This window comes from Penaeus chinensis, chromosome 41 (assembly GCF_019202785.1).
Source record: "Penaeus chinensis breed Huanghai No. 1 chromosome 41, ASM1920278v2, whole genome shotgun sequence".
Lineage (NCBI taxonomy): Eukaryota > Metazoa > Arthropoda > Malacostraca > Decapoda > Penaeidae > Penaeus > Penaeus chinensis.
Window position 1 is genome coordinate 2,940,716 of NC_061859.1, and position 10,000 is coordinate 2,950,715.

The 10,000-nt window shown below is 42.0% G+C and overlaps 1 protein-coding gene across 1 annotated transcript in view; it reads right to left on the minus strand.

Moving 5' to 3' along the window:
* Positions 1–10,000, minus strand: part of LOC125047453 (proline-rich protein 36-like) — a 218,209-nt gene that overhangs the window by 3,421 nt on the left and 204,788 nt on the right. The window contains exons 2-4 of the mRNA XM_047645659.1: positions 7,044–7,142; positions 6,632–6,639; positions 2,299–2,399 (exon numbers count right to left, since the gene is read on the minus strand). Of these exons, the coding sequence (XP_047501615.1) occupies positions 2,299–2,399; positions 6,632–6,639; positions 7,044–7,142 (208 nt within the window). The remainder of the gene's footprint in view (positions 1–2,298; positions 2,400–6,631; positions 6,640–7,043; positions 7,143–10,000) is intronic.

A 10,000-nucleotide genomic window follows, 5' to 3' on the forward strand; every position in this document is an offset into this window, starting at 1 on the left:
GGGGGGGGAGGGGAGGAAAGGGGGAGTGGGGGGAGAGAGGAGGAGAGGTGGGGAGAGGAGGAGGGGGAGAGGGAGATAGCGGAGGGGGAAGGAGAGAGAGAGAGAGAGAGAGAGAGAGAGAGAGAGAGAGAGAGAGAGAGAGAGAGAGAGAGGGGGAAGGAGAGAGAGAAGGAGAGATGGTGAGAGGAGGAAGGGGAAGGAAGGGGAGAAGGAGAAAGGGGTGGGGGAAGGAGGAGGAGAGAGAGAGAGAGGAGGGGGAAGGAGGGTGAGTGGGAGAGAGAGGAGGAGAGGAGGGGAGAAGGAGTGGAAGATAGGGAGAGAAGAGGGGAGGAGTGGGGTAGGGGGAGAGGAACAGAAGGAGGAGGAGAAGGGGAGAGGGAGAGGAGGAGAGGTGGAATAGGGATATGAGGGGAGGGAGGAAATAAGAGAAGGAAGGAGAGGAGAGAAAAGGGGCATGAAAGGAATGAGAGAGGAGATGGGATAAGAAAGTTTATATGATAATCTCTAATTACATTTTATCTAGATTATCAGAACATCAGGCAAGGATTTGCGACATTTAACAAGATTAAGTAACAGTAACTATGCAATTCAACCAAAAATATACAGTTATTAACTCTTTCTTTTCCCCCTTTCCTTCCACCCCTTCCATTCTCTTTCTCCCTCACTCCTCCTTCTTCCGCCTCCTTCCCTCTTTCTCTTCCTTCCCTCTTCCTTTCTCTCTTTCCCTCTCCCACTTCCTCTCCTCCCCACCCCCCTCTCTCTCTCGACTTTTTCCTTCCTTCGTTTCTTTCCTTTTTGCTTTCTCCTCTTTTCTTTATTCTTCCTTCACCGTCTTCCTTCTCACATTTTCCCTTTTTCTTTGCTTTCTCCCTTCTTACACCGTTTCTTTTCTCTTATTGTCTACTCTTCCACTTTTTCCTTTTCTTTTCCATCCTTTCCTATCTCCCTTTCGCCCCAGCCAAATACCCTTTTGCCCATTCCCTTTCCTTCTTCCCTTCCTTCTCCTTTCTCCTTCCTTTTTCCTCATCTCATCTGCCCACTTCCTCATTTTGTTTCCTTTTCTCTTTCCTGATTCTTATTTCCTCTATCCTTCCTCTTTGCTCATCTCCTTTTCCTCTTAATTCACCTTCCCTTCCTGATTCTCCCTTTTGCTTCTTCTCCTTTCTATTCCCTTTTTTCAATTACTTAACCCTTTTCCTCCTCTCCGTCTCCTTCTTTCACTTTCCATCCCCCCCTTCCCCTTTCCCTTAATCCCTCTCCACTTTCCCTTTCCCTACCCCTTCTCTCTCCCTCTCCCCTTCTTTTTACCCTTAATTCCTCTCTCCTTCCCTTTTCCCTTTACCTTTAATTCTTCTCTCCCCTTCCCTTTCCCTTTCCGTTTCCCATCACCCCTTTCCCTCTCCCTTCCCCTTCCCTTTTCCCTTTACCCTTAATTACCCCCTCCCCTTTCCCTTTCCCTCTTCATTTCCCCTCACCCCTTCCCCTTCCCCTTCCCCTTCCCCCAGCCCCCTTACCGCCACTTCCGGACACGCCCTTGTTACTTCGTCGGCCACGCCCCCAGGCTACAAATTTCCGACCCGTGCTAAGGCGATATATTGGTCGTTATCTCGCGGCAATAAGAGACGATTGGAAACTGAAATGGGCGGGGAGGGAGGGGGGTAGGGGGGTGACAGCGGGGTATGGGAGGGGAAAGAGGGTGGGCTAGAAGGAAAGGAAGGGAGTGGGGTGTGGGAGGGGCAAGAGGGAGGGAGAGCGGGGAATGGGAGGGGCAAGAGGGAGGGAGAGAAGGAGAAGAAGGGAGTGGGGTGTGGGAGGGGCAAGAGGGAGGGAGAGCGGGGTATGGGTAGGGCAAGAGGGCTGGAGAGGGGGTATGGGATGGGGAAGAGGGAGGGAGAGAAGGAAGGAAGGGAGTAGGGTATGGGAGGGGCAAGGGGGTGGGAGAGAGGGATGGAGAGCGGGGTATGGGAGGGGCAAGGGGCAGGAAGGAGAGTGAGTGGGGTATGGGAAGGGGAGAGGGAGAGGAAGGAGAGTGAGTGGAGTGTGGGAGGGGCAAGGGATAGGAAGGAGGGTGAGTGGGGTGCAAGAAGAAGTAGGAGGAGGTTGGGTGAGCGGATGGGGAGAGAGGACCGGAGGAGGAGGGGTAGAGAGGGGGGATATGGATGGGTGGGTAGGAGGAGAGAATCTAGACGAAAAGGAGGGGGAAGGAGGAGAAGGAGGAGAAGTAAAACAAGTAAGAAGGAGGAAGAGAAGAAAGAAGAGAAGGAAATGAGCGAGGGGAAGAGAGGGGAAAATCGGCACAGCTGGGGGCGTGGTCGAAGGCATTGTTGAAGATTCCCTTGATGGCTTGTGACTCGTGGCATGTGGTTGGAGGCGAGTCTCTGGGCGTGGTTTTAGGTGCGCTGCTCGTGGGCGTGTGTGTGGGCGTGAAAAAGATGAAGGGGGAAGGATGAAAGAAGAAGAAGAAGAAAGGCGTTTTAGTTTATTCGTCTCTTTTATTTGTGTATCAGAAGGAGATGAATAGAAGAAGAGAGAAGGAGAGAGAATAGAAAGAGAGGAAGTTTTTTTTTTTTTCATCGGGTGGGCGTGGTTTTGGGTGACGTGGGCGTTTGGGGGGAGGTGACTGTGGGCGTTGGAGAAGGGGGGGGGGGAAATCCTATGAATGTTGCTGAAAAAGAAAGATGAAATAACAGAAAGAGAAGCAGTTTCTTTTCCTTTCCTTTTTTTTTTTTTTTTTTTTTAGGGGGGGGGGGGCGTGGTGATGGGGACCGTGAGCGTTGGAGGAGGGCGACTGTGGGCGTATGGGAGGGAGGGGGGGCGGGGTGACTGTGGGCGTAAGGGAGGAGGTGAAAGGGTTCCTCTGAATGTTGCTGACGTTTTCGATCTCCTGACAGAAAGACTTTGATTGGTTGGGTCCTCGTTCAGATATTTTCTTGATTGCAGTGTTTGAGAAAAGTTTTCAGAATCGGAATAGTATTTTGATAGCATGTGATATATAGTTAGAAATTAGAGATATTGGGGAAGTTTATGATGGTGATATATGATGATATTTAGAAGTTTGGTGTTTAAAGTTCTATTGATAATATTTAGAAGTTAAAGAAGTTTAGATTATGATATTGATATTAGATTATGATAATCAGAAGTTTCAAGTTTCAAGTTGCAATTTTTAGAAGTTCAGAAGTTTAAGACTTATCATTTCCTCCACTGTGACCTTCACGTCGAAGTTATACATGTACAGTACAGAAAATTCAAATACATGGTTTAGTTGACAACGCATCATTAGGATTTCCCCCTCCTCCCCTCCTCCCCTCCTCCCCTCCTCTCCTTCTCCCCTCCCCTCCTTATGCTTTCTACCTTCCTTCCCTTCTTTTATCTCCTTTCATCCCTTTCTCTCCTTCCCATCTTCCCTATTTCCCTCCTCCACTCCGGAATTCATGTCCTCTTTCTACCTCCTTCCCACTTTTCACCTCCTCTCTCTCCTACCTCCCCTCTTTTCCTCCTTCTTCCTCCCCTCTCTCTTCTCCCACCTTCCCTCCTTCCTACCTTCTACCTCCTTCTACCTCCTCTTTCTCCCATCTCCTCTTTCTCTCCCCTCCACTCATTCTGCTTCATTCCCTCCTCCCCTCCTTTTCTCCTTCATACTTCCACCTCCTCCCCTCCAACCCTCCCTCCCAGCTCCCTTCCCTCCCTCCCTTCTATAAAAAAAAAAGAAAAAAAAAACAGAAGAGGAAGAGAAGAGGAAGAGAAGGGGAGAGGAAAGGAGAGACTCCACAGCCCTCAGCCGATGGGCGGATGGGCGTGGCAAGGGAACCCCGAAGGCGTAGAGACAATAGACAAGCAGGTTAAGGTTGTTACACGTGTATTGGGACGGGCGGCTGGGGAGCGGACGCCGGCGGGTGTCTTAATGATCCTCCGCTGCTTTGTGAATGGAGGAATAGACGATTCGGTTCCGTGAGGGTGGAGAGCTTGGGGGTTGATGAATTAATTGCGAATTTCGTCTGGGAGCTTAGTGGCAGGTTAGGGTGTGGGGTTGTGTTTTTTTTTTTTGTTTTTTTTTTTTTCTGTTAATAGATTGTCTTTGTTTCTGTCTTTTCTTTTATCTGCTTTTATCTTTCTGGCTCTGTTTTTTTTTGTTTTTTTGTTTCTTTGTCTCTGTTTCTGTGTTTCTGTCTCTCTCTCTCTCTCTCTCTCTCTCTCTCTCTCTCTCTCTCTTTCTCTCTCTCTCTCTCTCTCTCTCTCTCTCTCTCTCTCTCTCTCTCTCTCTCTCTCTCTCTCTCTCTAATTCCTCCTTCGACATAGTTTATAAATAAAAATAATTACATCCCCCCCCCCCCCCGAAAAAATATACATGTAAGATAATAAAGAAATAATTTTCACATGAAACGTTAACGATATCATTTTAACATTTAATCAAAACACGAAACGAGCATTTAGTATATAAGAGCCGGTGATGTAATTAACAACGCAGCTTCTGGAGTGAGTCGCTAATAGTTTTGTCTCATCTGGAGTTTTTAATTTAATGCATTTTGGACATTCCTGCTGTTTTGGATGTTGTCATATTTTTGCCGTTAAGTTCTAAGTCTTGTTTTGTTTTTGTTTTTTTATATAAACTTCGTAATTGTTGCTTGTCGTTGGCTGTTATTATTATCTTTTTAATTTTGTTTTTTCTTCGCTTTTGTTTCCTCTTTTGATTTAGTGTTGTCTCTGTTTTTTGTTTATTTTACGTGTTTTTTTTTTTTGTTTTTTTTTTTGGGAGGGAAGAAAGACACGGATAAGAGAGGGATAGCGTATTCTGACGTTTCGAACAAAGCTTGACTCCTTATCAGGGGATGGAATTGAAGTGAATGATTATTTACTCTCTGATGAGGAGTGTAGTCTGGCTCGAAACGTTACGGTTTATTTTTCTTTTATTACTGTATTTTGTATTACTTTTTTTTCTGTATACGTATGTTTTTTTTATTATGATTATTTATTGTTCTTTTCCCCTTCTTCTCCTACTTCCAGTGATATAAATTTATTCTAAATAGGATATAGGAAATAATGCATCCCTTTTCCATATAATGAAATCTGATGCAAGTTAATGGTTCATTTTTTTTCATTTCCCTTTGTTGACAGTATGCAACAATATATGAATGCATGAAGAAACTAATAAAATGTTCATGATAATAACTTGGACATCTCATACAATCACACACACACACACACTCAAACTCATACACACACAAACACAAACACACACACACACACAAACACAAACAAACAAACACAAACACAAACACACACAAACACAAACAGACAAACACACACAAACAAGTACACACAAACAAGTACAAACGAACAAATACAAACACAAACAAAACCAAGCAAACACAACAAACATCAGAGCTAACAAACCCAGAATATATCCACACACCGCTCATATAACCTAAAATAAACATTAAGTTCTTTCTTGGAAATTAACGGAGGAGAAAAAATAACTATAAGGATCTCTCTCGTGAGGAGAAGAAAGAGGGAAAAGGAAGGAAGGAGGGAAGAGGGAAGGAGAGAGAGGAAGAAGGAGGGAAGGAGGGAGAGGAGGAGGACGAAGGAGGGAGAGGAGGGAGGAGGAATGAGGGAAGGGAGGAGGAGGGAAGGGAAAAGGAGGGAGAGGAGGAAGGAGGAAAGGGGGAAGGGGGAAGGAGGGAGAAGAAGAGAAAAGAAGGGAGGAGGGAAGGGACAAGGACGGAGAGGAGGAAGGGGGGAGAAGGGGAAGGAAAATGGAGAAGAAAAGAGGGAGGATAGAGGGAAAAGGAAGAAGGAAGGAAGGACATGGAAGGGAGAAGGAGGAATTAGGAAAGGAGAAGATAGGAAGGAGGGAGAATAAATAAGACAAAAGCAGGGAGAAAGAAAAGTGGAGAAGGAGGGGAGGGGAGAAGGAGGGGAAAGGACGAAGGAGCGAATGGGAGAGAGAGAGAGAGACGGGATCTTACCATTAAGAAAATTGGTGTTGACAAGTCTGTACTGCTAAAGACCGTGTTTGCTTAATGCGTTTTCATGGTGGCACTTGGCACTTCTTCTCGCGGTGGCACTTTCTTGACGAGGAGATCCCAGCGTTTAATTTAATCTGTTTGCTCATATACACTCGTGTTTATTCATCATACTTGGCAACGAGATTATGGTAATTAATTTGGTTTATTGGCTAATGTGACTCTCATGTTTATTCATCTTGTGTTCGTCTTTGTTCGTTCGTTTGCGTTCTTGCCTGGTTATCTGTTTTGTTCATCATTCGTTTTTTTTTTTTTTGTTTTTTTTTCGAAACTTTATTCATTCAGTCATTATTGTCTTATCTTCGTGTTTATCTATGCGATTATTCGTTACTTTTCCACTCGTCTATCTTCTTATATCTAGATTATTCATCATACATACGTTGTGTTTGTATAATCGATTCCCCTCATTTACATCTTTCATACGATTTTTAAATGTTCAAATACAAGGGTAAAGACACGTTCTCACAAGTACATGATCCTACCCCTTCCCATGTGCCATAAATAAACCTCACACATACATGCATAATAGCCTAGAACAGCCTGTGTGCCCGAGTAAACATAACAGTATACAGGACAGTATGCTCGCGTCAACAAAACACTAATCATACTTGTTTACCTTCAGAGAAAACGCGTTAACACAAAGATACACTTATTTGGTGTACTATTAGCAGAGTAGATGCATTTAAAAGACGGTACTCGTGCTTCTGTAACATCGAGACGGTACAACGGTGCACTTACTTAGTAGTACCATTAACATAACATCTTTATCACAACACAACGGCACTTCCTTATTCCATTGAGAGAAAATATATTTGAACACAACGGTACATATACTTAGCGTACCTTTACCGCTGTACCAAAGACACATTTGGTACAGCCCATCTCAATATTCCAATACAACGGTACTCATGATTAGATTCAACACACAAAAGTATATACAGACTATACCACCAGCAGATCGTTATACCTACATACCAAGCCCAACGCTACACATGCACGTTGTAACCTTCACTAACGTACTAACGACTCATCTGGCAAACTCATGTCATTACTCACCTCTTCTTCTTGCGTCATCGCCATCTCGGGTTCATGTTCGTCCAGCTTGTTCAGCAGTTTGTCCTGGAACAAAACGATTAGGAATTAGTACATGAGTTTGGATAATCGTACTGGATTTAACTTTCGCCTTGCGCGTGTGCAGATTTAGATGTAAGTTTAGAATATATATATATATATATATATATATATATATATATATATATATATATATATATATATATATATGTGTGTGTGTGTGTGTGTGTGTGTGTGTGTGTGTGTGTGTGTGTGTGTGTGTATGTATATGTATGTATATATAGATAGATAGATAGATATATGTATAGATATAGCTACAGATGTAGATATAGATATATACAGTACGTGAATATACATATGCGTATATGTACATATGAATATAGATATAGATATAGATAGATATTGATTTAGATAGATATTGATATAGATAATTACATGCAGCTAGTATAGATATAGATAATAGGTACATAATATATCAGCAAACACACCTACACACACTTACACACATACACACACATATACACACACACACATACACTCTTTCTCTCTCTCTCTCTCTCTCTCTCTCTCTCTCTCTCTCTCTCTCTCTCTCTCTCTCTCTTTCTCTCTTTCTCTCTTTCTCTCTTTCTCTCTTCCTTTCTCTCTCTCTCTCCCTCTCTCTCTCTCTCTCTCTCTCTCTCTCTCTCTCTCTCTCTCTCTCTCTCTCTCTCTCTCTCTCTCTCTCTTTCTCTCTTTCTCTCTTTCTCTCTTTCTCTCTTTCTATTTTTCGTGCGTCTCCTCTATCCCTCACTTCTTTTTTTCATCGTATATTTTTCCCTCGTACACACACACACACACGCACACACACACACGCACACACACGCACACACACGCACACACACATCCGATATACTCTCATCCATTATTACTTCGCATCAAATGGAATTTAGAATAAAGTCAGTTAAAATCTCTGTGATTGCGAAAAGGGGATTTGCAATTATGAATTATGGTTATATCAGTATGATGCAACAAAAGTTCAGTTGGTAGAGCATGCTAATATTTGTTTGCAATGATCCATTTGCAAGTTGCAATACACTTAGTTGCATATTTCTGTTTTTTCCGAGGTATTTTCTATTTTTTCTTTCTTTCTGTCTTTTTTTCTCCCTTTCTTTCTATCAAATTATCTTCTTTTCTAATCCACGTCATTGTTTTTTTCTTCTTGTTTTATCAATACCATTCTTTCTTTTCTTTCTATCAATCTTTCTCCCTTTTTTTTAATATCAAAACAAAACAACTTCCGAGTCCGAATGCCTGCCTCGACGACCAGACACGAGACTTAAACTCCCAATCTAATTCTTCCGAACATTTCCTCGGTTTTGTGCTCCGGCGAAGGGTTTCGAACACGTGGCTGACACGACGGCCGGCAGCTGAGAGGAAATGTTGTGTTTATTGCTTTTGTTTGTGTTTTTGTTTGTAGTTTTGTTTATTGTTTTTGTTTATTGTTTTTGTTTTTGTTTATTGGTTTGTGTTTGTGTATATTGTTTTTTGTTTATTTTTTTGTTTGTTTATTGTTTTTTGTTTGTGTTCATTGTTTTTGCTTACTGTTTGTGTTTGCGTTTGTTTGTTTGTTTATAGTTTTGCTTGTTGTGTTTTTGTTGTCATTGTTATTATGATTATCATTATTATATTTGTTATTGCCATTACCATTATTGCTGGCATTGTTGGCGTTCTTGTTGTTATTATGTTATAGTTATTATTATCGTTATCATTCATTATTATAATTGTTATTACTCTTGTTATCAGCATTACTATTAGTATTGTTATTATTATTATTATTATTATTATTATTATTATTATTATAATTATTATTATTATTATCATCATTATTATTATTATTGATCATTATTATCATTATCATTATTATCATTGTTATTCTTAATATTATTATTATTATTATTACTATTATTTCATAATCATTGTTATTCTATTATTATTGTAATAATTGATAATATTAACATAATTATCATCATCATATTATCAATCATATTATCAATCGTTAATATTATCATCATCACATTAACCTCTTCATACACACAATAAAAAATTAATGTTGCCTGAGACCCACATTCCTGTTCATCTCTGAGTGCGTCTCACCCCCCCCCCCCCCCCCGCCCCGAGTGAATGTGCAACCGCGGTGTTCGTTATAATCACGAAAGCTCCTCCAGATACATGCAAATGAGCTCTCTCCTTTCCAAGACTACCAATCCTTTTCAAAAGCCTGGATCCTAATCACAAGTGCGTGGCATCGAGTCTCAAGGTGTATACGAGAAAGAGAGAGAGAGAGAGAGAGAGAGAGAGAGAGAGAGAGAGAGAGAGAGAGAGAGAGAGAGAGAGAGAGAGAGAGAGAGAGAGAGAGAGAGAGAGAATTTTTTTTTTTTTTTAATGAAGACAAAAAAAAAAATTCCTCAGAATTCGCAAGTATGTTAATGACGCAATGCTTTCCAGTTTCAACAAAGGGGGAGTCATGCATGGTATATCATGCATGAGGGGTCGCAAGCGAGGATGAAAACCCTACTCCTACACGCGTCCTGTGCATGACGGGAAAAGGAAAAGACCGGGAAGATATATGAGCGTCGTATCTCTGTGTTCTCGCACGATAAATGCTCGTCATGTATCGCTTAATATGTGGAATTCATGTCGAACAAATTGCATATAGTACAACGAAGGGAAGTACAGGAAAACACACGAATATGCCGAAGGCCTTTTCGGATTTACTGCTTCATCAGGGCATACACATATATGCCCTGATGAAGCAGTAAATGCGAAAAGGCCTTCGGCATATTCGTTGTACTATTTGCAATTGGCTCGACATGAATTCCACACATTAACGTGCATCTATCGTGCGATGACACATAGATACGGCGCTC